The 27501-nt window shown below is 36.1% G+C and overlaps 1 protein-coding gene across 9 annotated transcripts in view; it reads left to right on the forward strand.

The window, feature by feature from the left end:
• Positions 1-27501, forward strand: part of C1H8orf34 (chromosome 1 C8orf34 homolog) — a 151323-nt gene that overhangs the window by 20679 nt on the left and 103143 nt on the right. For 8 of the 9 annotated variants that reach the window (XM_077186321.1, XM_077186304.1, XM_077186311.1 and 5 more), the window contains exons 2-4: positions 4211-4358; positions 5290-5421; positions 14011-14139. In XM_077186321.1, the coding sequence (XP_077042436.1) occupies positions 4217-4358; positions 5290-5421; positions 14011-14139 (403 nt within the window). In that variant the 5' untranslated portion in view covers positions 4211-4216. The remainder of the gene's footprint in view (positions 1-4210; positions 4359-5289; positions 5422-14010; positions 14140-27501) is intronic. The other variant, XM_077186337.1, reaches the window with a different exon arrangement.

The raw sequence follows: 27501 nt of genomic DNA on the forward strand, positions 1-27501 counted from the left end.
TTTTTTAAAACCAATTTTAGTAACATAGTTCAATAAAACTAGTGAATGTAGGAGCATATGAAGATACCTTTACAAGATATGAAGAAAGAAGAACTGGTTTGCACAGTGCTGGGTAAAATCCATGAAGCAGATACCTGAAAGAGCTTATATCACTTTCCTGTTCTTTCTCATTCTGCCTTTAGACAAGGCAGAGCCTAATTTGGGGCAATATAATTGGGAAGCAGCAGAAACTGATGTATTAATCTGAGTACTCTAGTCTGTAGTAACCATGGAAGTTTCCTTTGGCCCCTTTTCTGTGCTCCAGTGTGTCTCAAGGGTGCACAGGGAATTCATAATTACTGACTTCTGAACAGCTTCTTCCCTTGTTACACAGCTGGGAGGAAGAGACTGTGTGGAGTCCACTGATAGAAAAGACAAAGGGACGTAGAGTGAAAGGAAGACATGGCAGTAGAAAGGAGATAGGAGGGGAGAGATTATGAGTAGTAAGCAGTTCATTTGGCCTGGAGACCCAATCTGCCATGGCTTTTTGTTGGTTGTTATAAGGCACGTTGTGCACAGAACAACAGACTTGCCTTATTTGAATTGTAGAAAACTTAGAAATTTGAGCTAAAAATGTGAAAAATATAATTAATATTTTGAAGAGACTTATCTTTAGGTGTCTTGCATTTTTGTCTTTATGAAGAGTTGAAACTTACCTGATGATTTGTTAATGAAAAAAAGAATCTCAGTTTCAATGATCTTGTGCCACTTTTGTTCTGCTTTTAATGCAGAGGCGTCTTCAGTGAGACTAGTTGGTCTTTTCCCTTTTCTTTTTCTTGTAAAACCTTGCCTACTTAGCACATTGTGAGTCAGATCAGACTGCTGCTAACCAAAAAGGAATATTATTTTTGTACTTTGGATGCTTTAGTTTTTTCTTATTTAATACGTTCTTTTTTTAGAGACGTTTCAAACATGTGAAAGTACATTTAGAGTACCATGTAGTATGTTATTCCTACTGCCTATTAAGATGTCACCCGAGCAACAGATGAGGTCATTAAATAAGCTTTTGATCATTTAATTGGAAGTTTAAGTTGGTTTTGCTAGAGAATGGTGCTAGAATGAGAATACCCTTTAGTTGACATTCCTAATCTGTAGTATCTTTTCACCTCCACAGGAGTATGTGTTTTTACTTAAAAATTAGGTGAGCGCTCACTATGTACAGTTAATGTTGGTGAAGCTTTGTGCTTGTTTCTTGTTGGGTTGCTTGGGTTTGGCTTTATTTTTGTTTTTCTTGCCCCTCCAACCCTCCCACCCGAGTCATGGCACAGCCAAGCAGCTGAATGCAGGCAGTGAGCATATTTTCATGTAATTGCTAATTTGCTGGGGATGGAAAAAAATCTCAAAGGAAACGTGAGCATGAAGAGGAGAGGTTGAGAGGTGAGCAGATGGAGTTGTATCCCTTGATGAAACTGGTAGAAACTGGATGAAACTGGTAATTGTGTCCCTTTGCAGAAACTGGTAGAAGGGCAAAGGCAGTGAGGGTCATGGAACTGTGATCCTATTTCTGCGATGTCTGGCAGTGTGTGAGGCAGAAGGATATGGAAGAGAGATAACACCTTCAGCATGTGAATGTGAATTTCCACAGAGTATATGTCTGAAGCTATTGTTCTTGGAGTGGAGGTGTTCTTTGCACTTTGTCCAGAGTTTAGGAACTCCAAGGAAAGTGGTAAATTGGAGACCACTTCCAAACCTTGCTTGAAGCAGCTTGAGAAGTAGATTCCTAACAGTTTCTTTTCTCCCCTTTTGCAGTGGAATACTTGTAGTAAAGAGTTTAGTCTTTCTTAAATGGCAGATTTTATAACCTGAGTTGCCTTTGTGTTCATTTTAAGTTGCATTTACTTTTAATGACATTTCTGAGAGTGCTTGAGGCAAATCAATTTGAGGCTTATTACACAAATATATAGGTCTTTTTCTGAACTTCACACTCTTCAGTTTATGAGTATTTCAGCAATTTATTTTTTTTTTTTTTCACTTTAGGTGTACAGGATTGGTACAACACATTTTTTATTCCAGATAAAAGTAGTGTCTATCTACAGTTCTTTATAATTTTCTAACTGCTGTCTGAGAATAGGACTGATTATTCTCGGGGCAGTACAGATCTCTATATGCCTCGGGTCTTATTATCAATATAACAGTAGGTACAAAAAGTGGTCCTTTTTAATGGAATCTGGTTTCACATCACCTTGATCTTTAGGTTTTTTGCTACATCTCAGAAGAGGTAAGGAATCCTATAATCAGTTCTATTTTATTAGATGAATTTCTGTTACTTAAAGACCATTTCTTCCTGCTACAAGAAAATCAGTTATGGCAACAATCAAGTAGCATTTGTCTTACTTTGGTATGTAAGCATTCTAAAATTTCTCATTTTTCTGTATTAAATTTTCAATACTATGTTAATAGTGCAATGTATTACTAATCTAAGACAAAAATAATTTTCAAACCATGATTCTGAGAAATTATTTAAACTACAAGTCAGCTGTAACAGATTGGCACTTTTCCTTTGGTATTAGAATCCTCTGCAGTGGAATTACTACAGCTATTGTGGTCCATTACAAGCACTAGATTACATCTTCCCATTGTCACTAATTCTGCATTTTGGCAGGGAAAAGAATAAAGGTTTGCTGTTAGTGTTGCCAAGCAACTAAAATATGAATTACTGCAATTTCAGAATTTTTCTTGTATGATGTATATCGCAGGGTTTCTCCTACCTTGGTAAAAGGCAGTCCAGATGAAGTTACACTCCATAGCTCCAACAATTCTAAGATTAGTAAGTAGCTTAATTTCTCCCTGTGGAGTTCCAGTTTAAAACCAGAGACAGCCAGGGTTTTTCATTTCACTGAGGATAAGTATCAAAAATGGCATCACAGGAGATTGTGTCTTAAGAAGAAATGTGGGCAGATGGGGCATATTTTCTCCTTTTTGTGGACAAAGAGAACTTGCTATGCCTTAGTAATCCTGTGTGCAGTTATTCATGTTTGCTGCTATTTGATATACTTCCTCTGAAGCACCTTTTCCCCAACACACTTAATTGATGGTAATGCTAAGTAACTACTGACATTTGAAAAAAAATTTATTACATGAAAGTGTGTGGAAAAGATGAAGTGGGGATAGAATTAAGTGCATGTAAGTTGTGTTAAGGTTTATACTTGGGAATAGGTGAAGAGAGAATACATGCTCTGAATAACTTAGGTTAGTTGTTCTGGGTTTTTTTCCTCTTTTTTTTTTTTTTTTTTTTTTTTTTTTTTTGTTTGTTTATTTTTATTTTGTTCTCATTTTGTTGTACATTCCTGTAATTTTTTACTTCTGTGCAGCTTTTTCATTTTGCAGCAGCGGCTCCAGATCTCCTGTAGAACTAAATGGGTTTCAGGGTCACCTCACCTGCCCTGAGTCATTCATTTCCTCTCAGAGCACATGCGCACAGCACAGCCACAGCTTCTTTCTGGATTCCTAATGTGTTTTGTGCCTAGGAAGCCAGAAAGAACCCCAACAGCAATAATGGAGAGTGTTTCTTTTTCTGCAGCCCTGCACAGCAAAGGTACAGAACAGCAGTTGGATAGTACCAATGCATGGCGCAGAAGATGCTTTCCTGTTGACTTTATATTGGCTTTATATCCATATCTGCAACAATGTCATAAAATATTTCTTTATTTCTATACTATAGTATTTTTGAGGATTTGCTTTAAAAACCATCTACTTGTTTGATCAGACTTTGGAGTTCCCAGACATGAATGCATATTTCAACCAGACAATTGTCCTGAGTTTGGGCGAGATGAAAATTCACAAACTTTCCTGAATCTCCAGTTTCCAATGAGATGAAGCTTGGACATAGTGGTCAGAGAAGAGCTACTTGCAGCTCTGAAGAGGTGCTGGTTCTGAGTGGTTAAATGGACAGCATTACTGTTTGGGATAAATTTGAACAGGTAGCAGGGTTTGGCTTTTTTAACCTGTGTTCCAGTGGATAAGAGACTGCATTGGCTGAGAACACTTCAGATATGAGCACTTCATACGACCAAACTAGCAGTAGTTTGAGGAGGTGGATGTTCCAGCTCCTGTTTTCTTCAAATTTGAAACACACCTTTCCTTTATAAATGCTCATTTTCTTTTGGCAAATACAGCATTAGTTTGGGTGCAATATCTCACTAATTTTTTGTTTTGGCTTAATTTTCTAAAGGAGTTGATGACCAAGCTGATAACGGAGACACCCGACCAGCCAATCCCATTTCTAATTGATCATCTTCAGTCCAAGCAGGGAAACCGTGGTCAGCTTCAGAGAACATTGTCTGGCTCTGCTGCCCTCTGGGCAGAGAGTGAAACATCAGGTATGTTCTGTGTGCTGGAAAGGGATGGTCTCCAGTACAACCTTCCCACACTTGATTTCCTGGATTCACATGTACCTATTGAACAGGTACTGCTTAATGGTTTTGAGCATGCAGAATAAATCCTGTTTATCTTGCAGCTACTGAATTTAATTACATTGCTCTCTGTCAGCTCAGCCTAGGTATATATCGTGTGAATATGCATCAGAGTTACAGAATGGAAACATCCCAGTCTCAGTGAGAGAGGTTCCCTTGCTGTCCTCTTTCTTTGTTTTCTTTTTCCCTCCCATGGTGTGTTTGTGCCCGAGATTAAACTCTATTGAGATATTTTCTTTAATAATACATGTTTTTATATACCTATCATCCCAACCCTTAATGAGGAGCTGCTATGCTACTTTATAAACTCCAGTGTGAATAATTTATGATTGTAAATCTTCAGAAGCATTAAAATAATATTCTGAAGTAGTATCTGCTCTGATTGTAAAGTAGAAGTCTTAGTTTTCTTATTCTGGTACAATCTACTATTACAATATTAGTTTTGTGTTTAAAAATTGGCTAATGATCTGTTTCAGACTGTAGAACTTAAATAATTTCTGGTAGCCAAAGTGTTAATTTACTGACAAATCAACCGTTTATATCAAATACACAGTTTTAACACAGGCAGTAAAACATGTACATATTGTGGACATTAAGTACTTTTTCTTAACAAAAAATAGACCTTTATAATGAAAAGCATATTAATTTCTAAGTCTTGATATTTAAAAAGTGGAATAAATATAATAAATATAAAAGCAATCAGAAATAGGAGAAAAAAAAAAGAGCTGTCTTTAATTTGGATTGATATACCTTGGGGTTTTTTGATTAATTATTTGTTAAGTCTTTGAAAAATGACCCTACATATGTTATGATTATCTAATTTGATTCTTTTTAACAGAAAATAAAGGAACAAGAAGAGATTTTAGAAATTATGATAAGCCTTGGCAGGTAAATGCAAAAAAGCCTAAAAAGTCAAAGAGCGACCTTGCTGTGTCCAACATTTCTCCACCATCACCGGAGTCCAAGTCATGTAAGAAAGCTTCACTACATTAATAATTTGTGCATACTTTCCAACATATAGTATGTTTGTCATTTTAATAAGATTTAAAATGGAAAGCAAACTGTAAGCAGATGAAATGCCTATATATATATATGTTAGAAGAGTTTGATTCTTGCCTTAATCTCACTTGAATTATAAATATTTTATAATGCCCCATGTTGTCATCTGTAGATATAAAAGAATTTTGGATAGATTGATTAAAAATCAGACTAATATCTGGGTGTCATGCACTATTTTATGTTTGGATACTGATTATGATTTGATGTTTTAGTTTGCATTGCCATTTTGCATGTGTAAAATCTGTTCCATTGATATTGGTCCTAACAGATTTTTTTTCTGTGTGTCAGGCAATTCAAAACTATGAATTATGAACAGATACTGTTCAAGGTATGGGAGTAGTGTCAGCAGAACAGGTGTACTGTTCTGACAGTTGCTGAAGGAATCTAAATGTACACTGAAAGAAAAGGCAGTGTAGAAATAGAGCAGCTGAAGAGAATATTGTCAACTGCCTGTAAAAAACTAGTGAAAATGAAAACAACAGGTCTTAATGAAATATGCTTCCTGTGTACTGGCTATTGAAGAAATCTAATTTTTAACTTGATTCTTAATGTTGGGGTTTTTTCACAAATAAATATATTTACAAGATGCATACATACATAAATATAGTTACACACCCAGGGAATTGTTTATATAAGATTTTTCTCCAAAATAAATTGAAAAATTAGATTTTCTTCTGTTGACTCTTGTAGCTTTTTGATATTTTTATAATAGCCAAGTCTTTATAATGCTGAGTGTGACTAAGTGTACCAGATGAGAACAGAGATATAGTATGGTGCAATAGAAAATTTGTTGTCTTTCCTCTAAAAGCAATATGGGAAAGTCTAGACTTAGAAGTCAAGGAAAATTGACCAGTGATCTCACTAAGTCAAAATACTACATAGCAATGGGTAAAGTAAATCATGATAAATTTATGCAATAGAAATACTGTACTTTTGAGTGATTGTATGATTATGAAACATTTTTTACTGAGAATAAGTAACTGCAACTAGTAAAAAAAGCTGTTACAGGTAGCTGTGTCCCGTTGTACAGGATTTTCTCAAGATGATTTTTTTCTAGAAATTGAGTATTTGTCTCTTTTTCTTCTTCATGAAGCACATTGCTTGCTTCAAAAACACTCAAATGTGATCATCAATTCCATTGTGCCTCTCAATTGGGCACATGAATTTTTAAGTCTGTTCAAAAGAAGCATGTGTATTTTAATTTATTTTCAAGAATAAATAGAGACATTCCAATAAATGCTTATAGTCACTCAGTCTGTCTCTTATCTAACAGATTTGCTAGAAAACAGCAATTTATGGAGATCCACTGTTAGAAACAGTGGCCAAAAGGTATTGTGAGCTGTTCCTGTCATCATACTGTGTTCATTCCTTCTGCCTTGTACTTGCTTTTCAGACTCTGTGCTATGCATCAAGTAGGTTTCATGCCATCTCCTAAAGATCTCAAGTTCTCTGCCTTTATCCCAGATGGGGGGTGACATCACGTCACTCTTCTCAAACATGTGCCTACTACAAGTTTTGTGCTTGTTAGTCCTTAGGTTGTCCCATTAGAGGGACAAAGAGGAGGCTGGACATTCTAAACTATCAGGTCTCATGTCAAGCAAAGAAATTTTTTATACATCCATAAAACAACTGGGGTCAAGGATATGTCCTTGTGGACTGAAGGAAACTTATTAATACTCTTTAGTTGGTAAGACTCTCAAGCTACTCAAGTGTAGAAACAGTGTGTAGGAGTGCAGCTTTGCCTACAAAGGAGGTAGAATTAAGATGTGCTTAGTGCCACTGACATTCATAAATACATGGCACTACATGGGATTGATTCTAAGCATGCTGAAAGAGGAGACTAATATCATTCCAAGGCCATTCTGTCATCTTTGAAAGGTCATAGTTGTTGTGGATGTTCCTGAGGATTAGAAAAATGCAAATATCTCATTGATTTTGTGGAAGGGCAAACCTCACCCTCTGCAAGGATTATTGGGCAAACTTTCCAGAAAGGTGTTCAGAGTATAAGGGAGAAAATCTGATTTGGAACATCAAGCATGGATTTATGAGACCATATATGTCTGATCAGATCAACACAGTTGCCCTCTTTGGTGAAGTAACTGGCCTTGTAATCAAAGAAACAGTGATGGATGTTTCATACCATGACTTTAGCAAAACCCTTGTCAGCTTCCAGTTATAAGGATAACTCAGTTGATAAGATACGGACTCAATAAGTGGACAAGATGATGCATGGAAAGTTGACTCAGCTGGTGGATTCAGGGGATTGTGGCCAGCCAAAAGGTATTGTGAGCTGTTTCTGTCATACTGTGTTCCTTCCTTTCTCTAAAGTCCAATTGGAAAGTCTGTCTTTAATGGCATGCTCAATGGACTGGTACTGAGATTGATGCCTTTTAAAAGAATTTCCTAATGCCTTGGATGATGGGATAGAATTTCTCTTAGGTTTGTGGTTAGACCAAATTGCGGGAAGTGGTTGGTATTCTGGGTAGTGGGACTCCTCTTCAGGGAGATAAGACTAAGGAATGGGCTGAGAGGAACCTAGTGAAGTTCAACACAGGCAAATTCAAAGTCCTGCATCTTGGATGGAATAAGCCTGAGCAGTAGTGTAGACTGGGATTCGTGTGTCTAAAAGTAGCTTTGCAGAAAAAGGTGTGGGATGCTGATGGACAAGGACTTGGAATATGAACCAGCTGTTGCTGTGTGCTCATGTAGTGCTGAAGGTGACCTGCATGCCAGGCTGCAGTAGCAAGAGTAGAGCCAGCAGTGTTTGTTTTTGAGCTGGCATCTGGAGTCCATTGTGAGAAACAGTGATGTACTGGAGAAAGTCCTGTGGAGGTTCACCAAGATGATGACAGGGTTGGAGCATGTGATGGACAAGAAAAAGCTGAAAGAAATTGGTTTGGTCATACTGAAGAAATGAAAGCTCAGGGGAGATTTCATTGTTACCATCAACTAGTATGCTGGAGGGTGCATGAGAAGGCATAGTCAGATTTGTCTTCTCAAGAGTGTTTAGTGAGAGGACAAGAGAAAACAAAAATGATACTGCATGGGTAGTCAAACACAGGAACAGGTTGTCCAGAGAGGCTTTGGAATTGCCATTATGGGGTATATTTAAAACTGAACTGAATATTCTGAACAACTTACCCTGGTACCCTAGGGCACCAGTTTGGGCTAGAGGTACTTTCCAGCCTAATTATCCTCTGCTTCCATGCTTTGCTGTTTAGGCATTTCAATTTTTTTCCATAACACTGATTTATTTAAACCTTAATTAATCCTCTTGTTTTCATTCCTTACACCTGCAATTAGTTGTGTCTGCAACTTTTTGAAAATAGTTTGTATATTTGAACTACATTTTCTTTTAGTTGCTATTGCAGAGGTTGGTTTCAGACATGTGCTTTTTTGCCATATCTTGCTTATTTTCTGCCAAATGGATTAATATTCTTATATTAATCTGTATATATAGATATAATCTGTATATATAGATTAATATTCTAAATGTGTTTTTGACCTTTATTTCTGGTTTATGCCAAAATCAGTGGGTACCATGTAGCCCTTCAACTACACAGATCAGCAAGCGTGTTTAGAAGGAATTCTGTCCTAATGTGCACACCATTATTCCATTTGTTTTGGGTCATCAGCTTCTACCTCTTGTACTTTTTTTCCCAAAGCATATCCAAAGAGGTAGTAAGGACTCATCTAAAAAACAGAAAGTTTTGGACCTGCAGAGACCTAAAGATTTACTCTCAGATTTGTGTTTAAAAGAAAAGAACAAATTCCCACACCCAAGAGTCTAAAAAACACCCCCAAAGTGCCAAAACAAATCCAAAATTTAATGGAGTCCATCGACTGTTATGTTCTGTTTCAGAGTTTTTGTCTTCTGACTGTCTGGTTCAATTGATCACAACTTTGTACATTTATTCAGAACTGTCCTTTCATAGGAATATTTGGGAACATGAGGATATTTAGTTTGTTTAATTAGGAAATATTTTTTTTCCTTCTACAGAGTGATGTTGACTGCAGTGTGCATGTTATTGCTGCACAAATGTCTCTTCCTTATGCTTTCAACTTTTTTACTAGAGAGATACCTCCACTCCCTCCTGCCTGTTATGATGTCAGGTGCACCTGAAACACACAAACAGTTGTTAATATCTAAGCCATCTGACCAGTTGTTTGGTGTGTGCAAAACCAGAGTTAACCAGAAGCTGCTGCTGTTGTCTGGCAAGGAAGAAGCTTGGAGCTAGGGGTGTTTGTGTGTATATAAATGAAATGTTTAAATGATCATGTTCTGTATCTGAAGAAAAACAAATTTGGAAGTTTCAAACTAGTTTGTAAAACAGACTTTTTGTTTCCTAGCAAGCTACTTGTAGGCAAAGTAGGTTGACCTCTTCACTACCTCTGTATTGTATCAGATTACAGATCACCCTTTCATGCTGCTTCAGTTCAGCATTCTCACCACATCCCGTATGCAAGTACAGTGTTGCATGCTACTAGTTGCTCTCAGTCAGTCTAGAACTGTAACCATCATTCTTTTAGCCTTCTAATATCCAGATACTATGTAAACCAGTTGGGATTGATTATCCAACAACTCCAACCTGAATGCAAGATTTAAATACATGAGTAATTTTACATTATATGATATATATATTATTATATGATATACAGTAATTTTACATTATATTATACATATTTTTGTTCTTTGAGATGTAAGATGGCCATACAATGCATTAAGGAAATGTTGGATTTAATGAGCAATTGGTCTGATTCTGTCTGCAGATCATGCATTGAAAAGACTTGAATGGGTAGATAAAACCAGTACTGATCTTGTACCATCATCCAGTAGAAAATAAAGGTGTGCTGATTTGTGGCAGAATTCATAACACAATTGTAAATGAATCTAATGTGCATTTATGGTCAGGGCACACCACCAGAAAATCAGAAATACTGGTAAGTGTGTCTGTCCAGTCTCCTAAGATGAGATGGTGAAATCTCAGCTCCCTAAAGGGAAACTCTACGTCTTTCAATACAAATGCTACAATGTAGATGTAACAAATCTTCTGAATTATAGGCAAATAATTTCAAGAGGAAGTGTTATATAATATATAAATCTCTCAAATAACAAAGATGAAGTTGAAGTGTATCATGTGGTAAGAGAATTGAAATTACTGATATGATTTTGTGGAATGAGTGAGCGTAATAAAGAAGGAGGGAGGTCAGAGTATAACGAAAGGATTTTGCTAAGTGCGTAGTGACATGTGCACGTAAACAATTAGTGACGGACTTTGTGCATACAGAGGAGGATCATGTATTTGAGAAGATTCCCAAGAAGGGTCATATGGTGTTTGTACAGTTCTGAAAGCTTCCAACAAAGGCATTCATTTGAAAATTACCAGTGCTTGTTGATCCTACAGCTGAGAAGAGAAGGGTTTATGTTTTGAAAAAATCTGTAAGCAAGAAGGAAATGAACTTGAAAGAGCAAACATGTGCCACATTATTCTACTAAATAGATGTTGTTTTAATATCCATTTATTATTTGAGAGACTAGGTAAGTAGGAAGAACTATGTCTTCTCTAGAAGTAATAAAAATTTCAGTCAGTTCTAATTCTGTTTAACTTCTCTGTTTTGATTCCTCAGAATGAGGCAAACCATTGTTGAAACAAATTGTATTGAAGCATAGAAATAATTCATGACAGCATATCTATTTTGGTACCTTTTCACTGAAGTACAAAATGGCTCAGTAAAACACAGCTGATTGTCCACCAGCATGCAAAGCAAATTTCCACCATGGTTTTGACTGATTTCTCACTATTCATCTAGTGAGCTGCAGTCTAAGCTTCCTGTGTTTGTGAGACATTTCTCTGAAATGAGCAACCAGGTCACTGTCTTGAGCAAGTGTCTGTAATTTTCTAGAACAAGAGTCTTGAGACTTTCTTTTTCCTCATGTCAGTTGGTCCATAAACTTGGCAGCTGCTGATCCTGGAAACTCCACAGCTGTCAAGTAGCTTATGTCCCATGATAAATTATCATGCTTATCTTATCCAGCTTATGTCCCATGATAAATTTTGCTTCACAAGCATATGGTTTCTCAAAAATCCTTTTTTATTTTGAAAAAATGTGTTTTGTTTCAAACTGATGTGGCATAAAATTCTAGCTTGTGGAAATTTTCTGCAACCTGGAAGCTCCAAGATTTGGTAATTTTTTATGTGGTTTTACTGTATTAAATTGTTGCCTGTTGGTATTCTGGTGGTACTGTGAGAATTTTTCGGTGTGACAAGTTCAGCATAAACATAGAAGGTCTGTCATACTGCTAATGAGTGATTGCTGTAGAATATAGTGTTGGCACACAGAAGGATGATGGTAAGATGACTGCAAAAGGACTCAGAAAGAGAGAGAACTCTTTATAGAATTTCTTTTCTAGTTTATTAAAAAAATTATATTTACAGGTAGTAATAATTTTGAAAAAATACTAAGTGGAACATTTTGCTTTCTGTAAATAAGCAAAAAAAAGGATGAGAAGTGCTGAAGTTGTGCTGTTTAATTTGTATATGCTACAGTCTTTGAATGGAGTCAACTTTTGTTACACAAGAATTTAAGTAACTTTTAATTGATCTAGAAGTTCTTAAACCAGGGAATTATAAAGTAGTGTTTGAAATTTGTAAGTATCAACAAAAAATTACAAGCTGCTCATCTGAGTAGAGACTATTCATACTCTAATACCTTAAAGTCTGTATGTATTTACTGGGAACCACTGTAGCTCATTATTTCCATTGTCCTGAGAAGGAAATAAATTACTTGCTTTTTTTGAAAACAGAGCAGAACAAGACTCTGACACTTCAACTTGCTACTCTCTTCTCTTCTCCTTATTGAGAGTTCTTATGTCCCTTTCCTTCTATTCTTATCACTGTAGGTCTTTTTAAATGTCTCTTTTGTCTTCTGTCTTTGAGAATGTCTGTAATTGCAGTCTAATACATTAACTTCCCTAATAGCCAGGTTCCTGAATGGGTATTACAGATCAGGATATACTCTGGGTTGTCAGAGTCTCCATAGATGTCTGTTTTGAAGATGAGTTGGCTTATGTCTACAGGAGGTAAAATCATTTTATTTGTGAAGGAATGACTTCAGCATAACTTTGTCCCATTTCTTTACCTGGAAAAGGTGACTATTGACTTAACTCCACAAGAGAAAGTTGAAGCTGATCCAAAGTGGAGCAGATTATGTATTCACACAGAGGAAAGTCAGCATTAAGGCAAATTTCAATACCAAGTTATTTAACACATTTTGTAATTGCTACCAGACTTGATGTATGAGCATGATTTCCCCATACCATCATAAAAGCAGTCTGAAGTTCCAAATTATCATGAAACCACCTTTTTAGCACAATCTATAGGAGTCTGTAAGTTACCTTCTTAGCATGTAGAGAAAATGATGTTTATAAGCATAGATTAGTTGACAGCTGTCAAATTAGTAAAAAAAAATTTTGAAGCTGGCCAGGATATTTTAGGCTTTTCTTTGAAGTTATTTTTAAGTAAATGGTCAGCAACTAGTAAATGATGGTTGGTAAAAATGCAACTGGTCCTTTCTGGTGGAAAGGTGGACTAGACATCATCATCTTCACGCCAGCATGGTAATGCTGTGTTTGGAGACAACCCAACTGTTGCATTTCTTGGCAAAAGCAGCAGCTCACTTAATTCTGAACACTGGCAAAAAGAACATGTTAAACTGCAGTTCCAGAAACGGCATTGTTTTTGTTTTCATTTCTACAAATTGTTCAAAATGTTCACATTGTTCAAAGAAGCTCTGTTCATTGTGTGTCCTACATATCTCAGACACTCCTCTTCGTTGTGGGTAAACTTAGCTCAGCAGTTGAGATACTGTTATTTTAAAATTAAAGGCTTTGGGAATAGATAATGAGCAGCAGATTGTAAGCTCAGGTCTGTGCTTCCCAAAGGTTGAGTTTGTTTAAGTAGTGCAATGAAGATTAGAGGCTGTACAACATGAATGATAAGGACTTTCTTTATTTCACTGTTTTTTATGAACTTCATGATTTTTGAAAAAGAAAAAAGTTGTTTTAAAAGGTGTATCTAAATTTTTTTTTTCTTCTTGATAAAATAACTAGCAAAGTCAAAAGTTACTAATTTTTCTTTCAACATTTTTTCTTATTGATCTCTAGGCACCACAGTTCTTTTTTGTTGTAAATTAGATACCATCATGTACAATATTTTAAATACATTTTTTATACATTAGTTTTATTATTTTCAATTATGAATGTTAATTATCCTGTTTACCAATTAATTAATTAAAGAATAATTCAGGTATGCATTTGTTCACAGATGTTTTTACTTCACATGGACCAAAGAAAATATTTCCAGCAATTAAAATAAAGGGATAGTTAAGTAATTTCTACCCAAGATACTTGGGCTTGTAAACTTACTGTGCAGATTTTTTTCTACTGTAGGAGTCTGAACTACCAAATCTAAACTTCATCTATATATCTGTGTATATTTAGTGCCAAGGTCAATAGAGCATCCTAAATGGGATTGGAAGACAAAACCGGAGAACCATGATTTTGATGAACTAAATCATATTCTTCAAGAGAGCAAAAAGCTTGGAAAAGCCCTTGAGAATCTGTCTCGCAGTAAGTTGATTGATTTTAGTTTTTTAATGTAACCATGCAGCCTGAATTGTAATTTGGAAGCATGTATCAGGAAGGTGGTCTTCTATTCAATGAAGACCAAGGTCATTGACATCAGCACTTAAATTCCTGTTAAGGTTTACAGATTGTCTGAGATAATTCAGGAGCTCTCCTGGAAACTGAAAATACTACCCCTGCACCACCCTTTTTTTTTTTTTTTACTTTAGTTTTCTACCAGTTTAGTGAGCTGAATTAGCTCATAAGGAGATCAATGCAAGAGGCTGGTTTAATGAAAATGGTGGGAACATGCAGCAGGAAGATTGCTCCTTTGTGTGGTAGTTAAATGGATTAACCTTTGCAAAACCTTAGCCTCATTGATGGAGTTCAGACCTGTTATTGAAAAACATTTAGCTATTTTGTAGCCTTGATTTCATTGACCTTCTAGTTTTCAAAAGAAATCACAATATTTTAAAGCATCTCAAATAAATACTCAGAAACATGAAATACTGTTATTTCATAATAAACCCCATGTATTATCCCTTAAACACTCATGTAATGAACAGCTCTGAGGCTCACTGGATATGATCAGGAATACCTGCTCTTTTTTTTTTTTTTCCTTTTGCTTTCTTTCCTGTAGAAGAGAATTCTGAAACACATTTGTGGTAGCAAATACTGCTAACAATTTTTAAAATATGAAATGATGACAAGTACTCTTTGCCATGCTACATGAAAATTAGGTGTGACATGATCTGGGAGATATTTGTGTGAGAAACATTTATTTCTTCTCTCTTAAATTTTATCCCTGGAAGTTCTTGATTCACTGGGGAATTTACAGATAGTGAAGTCAGAGTGAGCTGAATGAGGAACAGAAGATTTGTTTTGCAATTAATTTTGAGATTCAGCATTTTTTCAAATTGTGCCAAATACCTTAAACTAGTTTTCCCAAATCACACTCTCCCAAATGTTTTAGGTTGATCACAACAGTTAGATTCTGAACAACTTTCAAACTTGTACTATAGTTACAGAGCCTTTTTGAAATACTTTTCTAGTTAATTGGTCTATCTGCCTATAAGGAGCTCTAAACCAACTCTGGTCAGCATCTCTGATTTGCAGCCTCACTGTTGCCTGACTGTGATGGATGTGGGTGTCATTTTCAAGCTTTTCTCCTTCAGAGGCTTGTTTCCAAGCTATGCACAGATACAAAAATGAAATTTTGAATTTCAGAAAGGGTTATTTATTCACTCTCTGGAGATACAAACCAATCAGATGGGAGAGTTCAATAATTAATGCCTAAATTCACTCTTCAGTCTTACATCTTTGTCTTTCCTTCAGAATATTGTGAAGTTTCCACTTTTACCTAGAACTATGCCTATACTTCCTTATACCTGAAATAGATTTTGTAGCATTCTGTACCTCTCCTTGCCCCAGTTTTCTAACTGGAGTGTAAAACTCTGCAGCTCTGCTGGGTCCTACACTTGGACTGGGTGAATGTACCTGGTCACCATTGTGGGAGTCTGTTTTTCATAGTTATTTCACAAATGAACATTCTTCACTCTTTCTTGCTAGTACTTGATGCTTTCTGGTGGTTTGTCAAGATAATATGGGAGTTGAATCCCATCCCCCAGAGTGCTTTAAATCACTCACAGCCTGTAAATAAGTTCACTTTCATGAATGTGCTCTCTATTTCTTCATCCAGATCATTAATGGAAATATTGTCAGACCTCTTCATGATCCCATTTCAGATCTGACAACCAGCCCTTGAAAGCTACTCAGTAAGTGTGTTTTTTCCCACCAGATGTTTTTCTACCTTGCAGTGTTTTCATGTAGATTGTAATTCTCATTTTTTTACTGAAGTATCATCTAGGATAGTAAACAGAGTCTTATAGCTTGAGTATTTTGCATCTGCCTCTTTTTCTTATCCACTAGGCAAGTTTCCCAAGTTTCCCAATTCCAGAATGCAATTAGACTAATTTAATGTGATTAATTCTTGATAAATTCATGTCAGCTCGTTCTTATCGCCTTTCTATTCCATTAGATGTTGATACATTATTTATTTAACAGCTTTGTCTATGATTCTTGCTGTTGTCTGATTTAGGCTTGGTAGTTAGTAGTTGCCCACATCTTCCCTTTTTCTTTTTCAAAGATATGTATTTGCCCTTCTCTTGCCTCTCTGTTCCTGAAAGACAGTTGCCAATGGATTAGGGATTGCTTCAGTTGGTTATTTAAATGCTCTAGAATGAATTTCACAAGAGTCGTCTGATTTGAATGTATCTAAATCTCCAGCATATCTTTCAGCTTCCCTTGTCTGGCTTGCAGTTTTTTCTTCTTAAAACCACTACTGTTAAGCATCTGGCTGCAACTGATTTTCTTTTTTTTGGTAAAGACTGGAGCAGAGAAAGTATTGAACACTGGGAATTCTTTGTATCATCTCTTATTTGCTTTCCTTCTCTTTAATGTAATAGTTCTGTATTTTAATTTGTTCTCCTTTTCTAGTGTATTTATAGTATCTTTTCTTACGGCTTTTTATGTTCTTTTATAGTTATTAGTTACTCTGCCCTTTAACCTTTTTTCTTGTTGGTATAATTTAAATACTTGCATCAGATTAATTCTAAGACGTATCTCCTTGTTTCCAGGGTTTGTTTGTCTGATTTTCACTTCATTTCAAAAAATAAAAAAATCTTTGCAATTATTTCTTGCCTGTCAGCATGATATTGAAAAATCAAAATGAAAAATGTGAAAATTTTGTAAATAGAGAAAAGGTGGAATTTTGAAAATAAATTAATTTTACTGTTCTCGCAGAGATAGAATGTAGATTGCACGTAGGAAATCTTAGGGGTCTTCAATGAATAGAAGGTCTAGGACTTCAAAAGTATAACGTGCATGAACTCATTCTGTGCTGTATCCAAACAAACATCCCATGTGGTGAATTTTAAAAAAGCCATCACAAGATCCCACATCTACCTCTCCTGAAGCTTATTTCGGACAGGCTAGTTAGTGCTTTTGTTTCTACAAGCATGCCATGTGTTTAGTGCTGCATTTGATACTAATCTTATTTTGAAATGGTCTGGGACAGACACTGGGCTCAACAGCTGAGTACACAAATGATCAAAATGTACTATTAATGGCTTTTTACGGCACCTTCTCTTTTTTCCTTCAGTATTTCAACAGTGAAGAGTGACACATGAAATGAAATGTTTGAAGTTAAATGAATTTTCCGTCAAGTCCTAGAATTTATTTACATTTTAAAGATAAGCTTTGGATCTTCTAGTGAGTTTCCATGAATTTGTTGCCTGTTAGGCAGCTGACATAGCCTGTGAATTAAATTCCAGTTTCTGTTGCTTCATTTACTATGCAGTCTAGATATCTGCTTTGAGACAAACTTGTGCACTTCATGCAAAATTAGGACTGCCTGTAAGATTTGGAAGGTGAGACTCGGGCACTTAGATGTCTGGTCTCTTCTATATTCATTCCTAGTGATTAAAATGGAACTTTCTTTTCTTTGGACCCTTTCTCCCAATCCCTGTCAATAGTGAGTAATTCTGTGCTTTAGTAGGTCTGAGAAACCAGCAAATGACTTCACAGTCAGAGCTGAAAGTATCCTAGGAGTTTTGGGAGTCTGGAGAAGATTATTTTTGTAATTATGGTCCAAGTGTGGTGGAGCTTGCTGATTTAAGTATACAATTTTTCAGAGGCTTAGCCACATGGGAGAGCTGGATTTTGTTTGCTTCTTTAGTCAGCTGTATGTCATTGAACTGGATTTGGAACTATCAAGTCATCTATTTAGGGAAGATTTTGGTTTATAAAGCAATCTACAGGAATATCCTGTGTTTCCCTTGTGCATGTTTAATTTTCTTTTATTGCAAGGTCTCCTATCTTTATTGTTGTCATCCTTCTTCCTGTGCTGATCATAAGGAAGAAAAGTTCTATCCTGTTTCAAATATATACTCTTGTATTTCACCTTCTGGCCTGTTTGCCTTTAAACAGAATTAAAATCTGTAAAGCTAAGGATCTTGCTGATGAATGCCTTTGATCTTGCCTTTGTCATTCCCCTATTTTCTGAGGATGGAAAAATAGATAATAAGATATGGAAACCAGGGAATTATGAGAGTTTTGAGTAGGGGAAAACTGAGGACTAAATCAGTGAGATCATGCTGCAGTTAGGTGGGAAGTGTGCATACTTGATGAACAACTTTGCATCTTTTATACACACAGTTAAGGATTAGGGTGCATATTGAAAATGTGTGCATATTAAAGGTGCTGGTAAGTGCATTTGATGAAAAAAACATCTTCTGCTGTGAGATAGGTACTCTTTCATAATCACAAATAGCCTTTTAGTGAAGGTGACTGACATTTTGTTAGTAGTGTTTAAATGGTTGTTCAGGCCAGGTGTACACTTCAGATCAGAGGGGAAGAAACAAATTTGTCATGCTTTGAATTCAGTTGATATTCTAAGGTAAAAGATGGTAGTAAGTTAACATTAACTGAAACTATGAATCCAAGTTAGTTTCAGGGAATCCCAGAAACAATGGTATCTATGTGTAACCAACAGGAGAAAAATCCTCTTTTGTTTCTTAATTTTGAAGGGGAATAATCAGTAAACAATCAGTAAATGAGAAAACCGTGGTTTTCCATCTAGTAGGAGATACTGCTGGAAATCATAAGGAATTATAGAATCACAGAATGGTTAAGGTTGGAAGGGACCTCCAGAAGGCATCTGGTCCATCGCTACTGCTCACGCAGGCTCACCTAGAGCCGGGTGTCAAGGCTCTTCAATACCTTCAAGAACAAAAGATCTCTAAGTCCCTCCAGAGTATATCAAACAGTTATTTATCATAATATTAGAATCAGTTGGTGGTGTTTATAATTTTGTTAAGAAAGGCAAGCGTGATATTACCTCTTTAAGAAAAGTATAAAATAGTAAAACGTAAAAGCGTATGTTCTGTTTATATTTCACAGAGAAGAAGACAAGCAACAAGAGTAGAAATCTCATAACTAGAAGGGTAGAACAAGTTCTAAACAAAATTACAATATGTTAACAAACTGCTAAAATCATGTCCTCAGTTTAGTGGATGAACCTGTGAGTATGTGGGATGTGAGAAGCTATATATACATCATGAACTACTTGAATGTATTTAGTAGTCTCTGACAAACACATTAGAATGAGGTTTCATTTAGAAGCTTCTACACTGTAGGAAACTATTAATGATTTATATTCCATGTATGGAAAATGAACTTTATTTGAATGACACTAACATTTATTGAAGCTAGACATTTCTGATGGTGGTGATCATGATGATATAACTTATATAATGCACATCTTCAGGACATATAACTAGACTTTTGTCGATTGCCTTATGAGGGGCATTGTTTTAGGACATAACATGTTAGTATTTTTTTCAATTGTATATAGCTGATGATCTGAAATTGATGTAGAGTCTATAAAGATGACTTCCCTAATATCAGTTGATCATCTAGCCCTAAATGTGTTCTGCTGACTGAACCACAAGACTAGTCATCATGTAGAGAATTTTTCCCTTCTTCTCTTCAGCCTGAACTTTAAAATCATGTTATTCTTGCATGAGATCAATGCTTGTGATTTATTTTGAGATCAACATTTTTAGATAAGCTCAATCAAACCTTTAAGGAAGATAATTTTATCTCAGTGCTACAGCTGTTATCTGATACTGCCTTTGCCCATAAAATCCACTTGCCTTTAGTATGATGCATGAATAATAATACATACTGGCTACTGAGTGTTGTGGATTACCCATCTTAACCCACCTATTGCAGTGTACACCTTCCCCTAAAGAGTTCTGCAGTTTTGATTATTCTTTTCTGAGATTACCTTGGCCTAGGAGAGTTTCAGGGACATAGTATTTGTTGGATACTTTATATTTCTCTGTGTTTGCATAATTCATTAGTCACTAAACCTAATCCTGAAACCTGCATTCTCCATTGGAGCCGCTCAGAAATTTGGATATAGGTATTCTACAAGTCTAAAGCAAAGTTTATTTTGCTAGGGATTAATTATTTTTATCTTTTTTTAAAGTCAGTATGAGGAGGAGGGATTAAATCCATGTTTTCTAGATAGTAGCTATAAGATGTATATTGTGCTCCTATGTTGATGTGTGGTGCCTTGAAGATGACAGTTTCTCTTGTTTTAATATGGCCAAGTGTTGGGAGGAATATTATCCCTGTTCAAGATGGATACCACTTTAAACAAAAAGTTTAAAGTTGCTTAATAATGAGGACATACAGCCCTCATTGGTAAAAACTCTGAGATATCATTTCAATAGGCCTTCACAGAAAATCTCTGAGTTACTACTGGCAGAAAATGGTAAAATGACTCTCTGTAGGTAAAGGAATATTATAAGAATGTCTGTTATGACAGTCAATTACAAACATATTTTAAAGTTCCTACACAGAGATGAGTGAGATTTTTAGGTTTTTGTGTACTTTTTCGGGGGGAGGAATACTTTGTTTGATAGAACCAGAGCAACCATTTTATGTCCTTTATAATCCAAGAATGGTGTGAAAGAGTTTCAGTTTTCCTTGTTTTCAATACATGTTTCATAGAGGTACAGGGACTAGAACATATACTGCTGTCTGCTGCAGTATGGCACAAGGTTTTGCCATGGGAAATGCAAGTATATCTAAGATGGCCTGTCCCGCCAGTAAGAACAACATAAGCTTCCCCTGAGAATTTGGAGTTGGAGAATGCATGGGGCAGTGAACTGCTGGACAGTTGATACATGATACAATATTTCTGTGTTTGTGCTCAACAGGATTAGTAATGGTAGAATAAGAATGCTATTTCTGTCCTGGAGTTTGTTACAGAACCTGTGATATGCACTATGAGGTTGACAGTCCAGCCATCCAGAAGTTCCCTGGCCTGGACTGATCCTGAGAATGAATTCTGTCAAGTTAGTCAGAGTTGCATTGAAGTTGTCTTAGTATGTCTAAACTTTGAATGTCAAAAGCCATGTGTCAAATCCAGAAAGCTTTGTCTGGCAGGTAGGAAAACTGGCTATTGGGAGCTCTGTGGCCATCTTCTGGATGTTTAGGAAAATGCATAATTATTTCCTTGAATATTGAGTTAAATAATGGTAGTCTGGCATACATTAAAGTAGTAGCATTTTATTTTCTTATGATTGGGTGCACATAAGTCTTCTCAGGTGTACACTGTGTGTTTAGAAAAATGCAAGTCTTAAAAAAGCCCCTCACCAAATTTTTATTATGTGTTATTTCTTCCTGTAATTATTTAAGGACCACAAATAAAAGCAAAAATGCAAAAAGCAAAAAGCAAAACTTTCATTTCTTACCAGAACTCCAGATCTGTAATTTCAGGTGTGTATAGCATATGAAAATATTGTCAGATTTTAAGCTACTGTAAAGGTGATCAGGAATAATGCAGCAGTAAGGCATTTTATACCTTGCCATTTTATAGAATCATAGAATGGTTTGAGATTCAAGGGACCTTAAAGTTAATTTAGTTCCACCCCTTTCCATGACCTGAAACACCTTTCATTAGATCAAGTTGCTCCAGGCCCCACATAACCTGGGAACACTTCCACAGATGGGATATCCACAGCTTCTCTGGGCAATCTCTTCCAGTGTTTCCCACCCTCACAGTAAAGAATTTTGTCCTAATGTCTAATCTAAACGCTGCCTCATTTAGTTTAAAGCTGTTCTATCATTACATGCCCTTGTAAAAAGTCCCTCTACAGCTTTTTGTAGCCCCTTTTTAGGTACTGGAAGGTGGTGTAAGGTCTCCCTAGACCATTCTCTTCTCCAGGCTGAACAACCCCAACTCTCTCAGGCTGTCTTACAGGGGAGGTGCTCCAGCCCTCTGAGCACTTCCATAACCCTCCTCTGGACTTGCTCTAGCAGGTCCATGCCCTTGTTTTTTGGGGAGTTCCAGAGCTGGACACTCGAGGCAGGGTCTCACAAGAGTGGAGTAGAGGCAGAGAATACCTGCCTTGACCGCCTGGTCACGCTGCTTTTGATGCAGCGCAGGGTGGGGTTGGCTTTCTGGGTGCACCTTTCAGGTGCGCATTGCAGAGTAGTGCCAAGCTTCTTGTTTACCAACACTCAGCAGTCGTTCTACCCAGGGCTGCTCTCAGTCCATTCTGTGCCCAGCCTGTACTTGTTTTGGGAGTGCTCTGACCCAGGTGTAGGACCTTGCATTTGGCCATGTTGAACTTCCATGAGGTTGGCACAGCCACCCCACCTCCTCTCAGGCCTGCCAAGGTCCCACTGGATGGCATTCCTTCCCTCCAGCCTGTCAACTGCATCACACAGCTTGATGTCATCAACAAACATGCTGAGGGTGCACCTGACCTCACTATCCATGTTACTAAAATAAACAGCACCCCTTCCAATACCATCCCCTGAGGAATGCCACTCACCACTGGTTTCCACTTTGACACTGAGCTATTGGCCACTGTTCTTTGGAGTGTGGTCATCCAGCAGTGACCCTCTGACTGATCCACCCATTAAAGCCATGTCTCTCCAGATTACAGACAAGGATTTTGTATGGAACAGTGTCAAATGCCCTGCACAAGTCCATGTAGATGATGTCAGTTGCTCTTTTTGAAAAAGACCTGAACTCGTGTTGCTCCTTTTGTTTTGAAAATTGATTTTATGCTGTTGAATTAAGAACATCAAAGTCTAAAGATCACTTTTCAAAGAGAAATAATATTGCTGAGTGGAGAAATTAGGTATTGGACAAATAAAGCTCTTCTGCTAAGAAGCATATGCAAAAGCTAGGCATTTTAAGGACTCATGGAATTGTTAACAATGTTCAGTTTTCTTTGGAAAGAAAGTGAATTTCATGGTAAGCTAGAAATGAAGCAGAATGTCCTAAGCAGAAAACCTGTACTGTGGAAGATATTCATTCTAGACTCAGAAGGATTTTATTTTATTAAAATATAATGCAAAGGTTTTGAGAGGTGGCTTTTACATCAGAGAAGATGCTGTAACACTGTATTAATTTACATCTTTATTTTTCCATACTTACCATTGTGCTGCTGCAGATTGTCAAATGGATAGAAGACTGGGATAGCCATGTAAAAAATGGTTTTAATAATCCATGCTAATTTTAAGAGACAGGACAAACAACTGATTTAGTGTTTTAAATATTAAAAATGTGTAAGGTAAATGGCTAATACAGCATGAGATACACTTTTTAGGCAATCTGCTTACAGTAGACATGATAATAGTAATTAAAATATAATAAGTTACAGGTTGTAAGTTATAAGTTAATAAATATAAGTTATAAGTTAATAAATTACATTGTTATTACATTGTTTGTTAGATATATTTCATTTAATTGTAGCATGCCAAACCTTTCTTGCAATCACAGTACATTGTTCTTCCAGTCCTCTTCAGAAACCAAGCTAATGACAGAATGAGTGTTCCAGCTGAGAGAGGCTGTGTTACCATTAACAGCTCCTCTCCAGATTTGTTGCTGATCAGAGATGGCAGTAGTTGTGGCTGTGGAAAATTTCTGAAGGACTGTGGAAACATGTTCATACCAATTATTTCATTTTTCAGCACCCTTACAGCATAGTGTTGTTACCATCCTAAAGTAGAAACAAGTGCCCTGAATTTGTCTTTGTAATTCACCACACAACTGAGTTGGATAGATACTTGTGATGCCTGATCAAATTTCAGCACCAGTAATTACTTGTAAAAGGGAGGATTTTTTTAAAGACGTTAAATTGGCAGCTAGTTACCTAAATAATTACCATGTTAAACCTTGCCCATGAGCCTTAGCTGATACTGGGAAGCAAACTTCTCACCCCTTTATTTGCAATGGTTAGTAAGAGTGGTTGGTCTGTTGTATAGTTGTCAGTCACATTATGATATAAAACTATGGCAAATGTTATCTGTGAGAAACAGCTGCTATAAGAGTAAAGGTAAAGCATACTCCTTTATTTCTGGAGGATTTGCTTTTGACGTCAGAAGACCTCTCCCAACAAAGGCAGGAGAGCAGTTTTTAACAGTCCACTTCTTATCTGCTACTTGGTGTCTTGCAGCAGGGCAATGATGATGCAGCTCTAAAACTTCCATTCTCTACATTCACCATCAGGCAGAGTCAGGCTTTAAATACTCTAAGCTGGGGGAAGTCCGAAATTGTTGTTCATAGTAACTTTTATTCTAACAAAGCCATAGGATTTAAGGTTGAATAAACTAGATGTGTCAGTTTTTCTGGTGTTAGGAGGTTTTTTGTGATTAGGATTAAGTTTTGATGGAAAAGGTTACAGTTCGAATAAGTGACTAAATTGTCAGATTGAAAGTTTTTAGTGTATGGGCATTTTGGCTATACTATTTTGGCTATGAATGTTTTACTTAAAATTGCAATGTTGTTTCCATTTAGTGTTTTCATGGAATGGGCTTTCCCTTTGCCTCTAGTGTTCTGTGATTTTATAATGCTGTTTTCCCATTTAGAATTTTATATAAAAGGTAAATAAAAACAATTATAGAAAGTGCAGAGAGCATAATCAATTACTTTTTGTCACCTATACAAAGAAGTGACAAAAGGGTTTTCTTTTTGAAAAATGCTGATGTTGATACTAGCAATTACATGAACCAAAGATAGCAACCATTGTTACAATTTCTTTATAGAAATTCAACTATTTTAAATTGTCAGTGTATTATTTGAAAATAAAGTAACTGACAGGAACCCATTTGACTGCTGAAGTCATGAGTCTGCTAAGGGTTAAGAAATTAACAGGAATCCTAAATACTCCTGTCCAATAATGGTGACTGTCTCTAGTTTTGTTCTCGGGATTCGGAATCAAGGTTTCTTTCATCTTTTTTTTTTTTTTAATATTATGGTAAATATACAAGAGTTTCAATTTTTTGAGGGATTATTTTGTGAAAACTGGAGTACATATTATTCCACCTGACATCTGCACCCAAAAAATGATGTTGCTGTTGGGATTTTCTGTCTAGTGCTCATAGGGTGCAAATCCCCCTCTTCTCAGTCAGCCAAGACATTCTGTAAGTTTGGCAATTGCAAAGAAAACTGTTAAGAGTTGAGTACACACTAACTGTGGTGCAGTAGTGTCTTGGAACAAAATAAGTGTTTTTACATCCAACGCTTTTTGGGGTTATTTATCCTAGTCTCTGCTAATGGAGTTGTGTTATCAGTGACTAAAAGAGTACTGTTAATATTAATGAGACTCAAGACAACAAAAAGGTCTGTGTGACTGACATGGTAAATACCACTTCCAGAAGAATCACTGTGGTAAGATTGCTGCAACAAGATCCTTAAAAAGTTTCGTCCACAGAATCCTTTTTCTTTTCTCTTGATGCCACATTAGAGAGAGAGGGCTAAAAAGAGTTTGCAGGTTTAAGTCTGATTACAAAGATCAAAGATTTCTAAATTTGTAAAATTTTATTTTGGCAATGTGTCCTCAGAAGCTGCTAATTCTCTACATGCTTGTCTAAAAGATACAGTTCATTTTAGTGTCTTGCTACTGTTTCCAATTTAGTAAAGAAGAAATTTGAGGCATTCTGGGCAATTCAATTACTCAGTTCAACGTCTTCTCTAAATTCAGAGTAAGTTCTAGGGAGCAATAGGACTTACACAAAGCATTTTACTAAAAGCACATTCATTTAGATTATGGATGTTTTAAAATTTTATGTTTTATATGTAATATAATCAGAGAGGTTAGTAGAGCTTTTTGAGTGAGACATAGTAGTGTGTACTGTTGTTTTCCGTACTGTTTTTGCTACTTTGTTCTTTTAGTACTGATCTTTGATAGGCAGCATAGGCAGTTGTGTAGTAAAAAACATTTGGTATTTTTTGGAACAGATTATAGGATTACCTTTTATATTTTCTTTTACCATACTTGAAAATAAAAATATTTTAAGGGGTGAGTCAACAAAAGATAAAATTGCCCTTCTGTCCACTCCCAAGTTACAAATACCCATTCACAGGGATATGTGAAAGCAGAAGAAAAGGGTCCCAATCTTCAATATGAGGAAATAAGCCTGTATCAAAACCAAATGAACTATATTAACACTATGGGAAATTGCTAAGAAAAATTAATTTGACTGTTAGAGAGTATATGTGGTTGTAGGATGGATTGACCTTGGTTATGCAAAATGCATCCATGTGATGGAGAGCTGGTTGATGGTAGCCAAGCTTTCAAAGATGAGGTGAAAAGAAGCTTGAATTAGGTTTTTACTATCTCCAAGAGTGAAATTATCTTCTCCATTTGGGATTGAAGAAATTCATAGCACCTTTAAGTCTGGTTGATGTAACCTGGCTATTATACTCTATGGGCATTAGTATTGTGTCTGGGCTAAATAATAGTCTGAAGTTATTAAAAACTGTCTAATTGCAGTGGGGGATAGAAGGATTAGTCAAAATAGATCTTTTTCAATTTGATCCACTTTTGTATTATTGAATTACTGTAAATATTTATTTAACTCCTGCCATATTTCTTAGGTGTTGATGAGGTCTTTAAATTGAAGTTGCAGTTCTCTTAGAACTTTGTTCCTCTAAAAGGAGAAATTCCGGTAAGGAATTCATCAAAACTGAGAGGTTTAGCCAAATAGAGTTAATGATGAAAAGCACAGTAAAAGCCCCCAAAGAATTCAAGTAGTTATGATATATCAAATAGTATAGACTTATATATGTACAAACTTAATATATTAGCTTATACTGCTGGACTCTTTAGTGTGATTTTAGAAAGAGTAAAATCAGCTCTCTACTCAGGTGATAATACATATTTTGCAATATAATCTCTTGCATTTCGTCAAAGAAGGTGTCTTGATAACATGATATGATTTAGAAGACAGTTTTCAAGTGGGTGTTCTTATGCGTTTCACTTATTTTCACCACCAGGAGAAACTTTTCTTTGGTTTTGAAGTTCTAATCTGGAAATATTTCTTATCAAATCTCATAAGAATCTAAGACATGCTTGCTTCTAATCTATCAGAATTTTCAACGTGGTAGGATTATATATATGATGACTTGAGCACTCCTTGTGATATACTGATGTTTGTAAAAAGTTAAAAGTTCTGAGACCAACTCTGCATATTTACTGTGCTGCAGAATAGAAATAATTGAAGCATGACATGATGGAAGCAAGCATAGGGAAACCTTGGGCAGGCATCTGGAGAAAAGATGAGCAAATTCTTGTTCAGAGGATTTAGTTCTTGTTCAGAGGATTTAGGAAATACTTTGCATTCTATTGAGACATTTTACTTTATTCTCTGAAGTTCCACCTGGTTTTATAGGATCATTTCCACTTTGTATTGTGAAGAAAGAGATAAGAGAAATGTCCATATTGCCCTGTAATTGCAGTATAATGTGTTATGCATGCTGGTCAGGATGAGATTTGCATA

The sequence above is a fragment of the Agelaius phoeniceus genome, chromosome 1 (assembly GCF_051311805.1).
Source record: "Agelaius phoeniceus isolate bAgePho1 chromosome 1, bAgePho1.hap1, whole genome shotgun sequence".
In the NCBI taxonomy this organism is placed as follows: Eukaryota; Metazoa; Chordata; class Aves; order Passeriformes; family Icteridae; genus Agelaius; species Agelaius phoeniceus.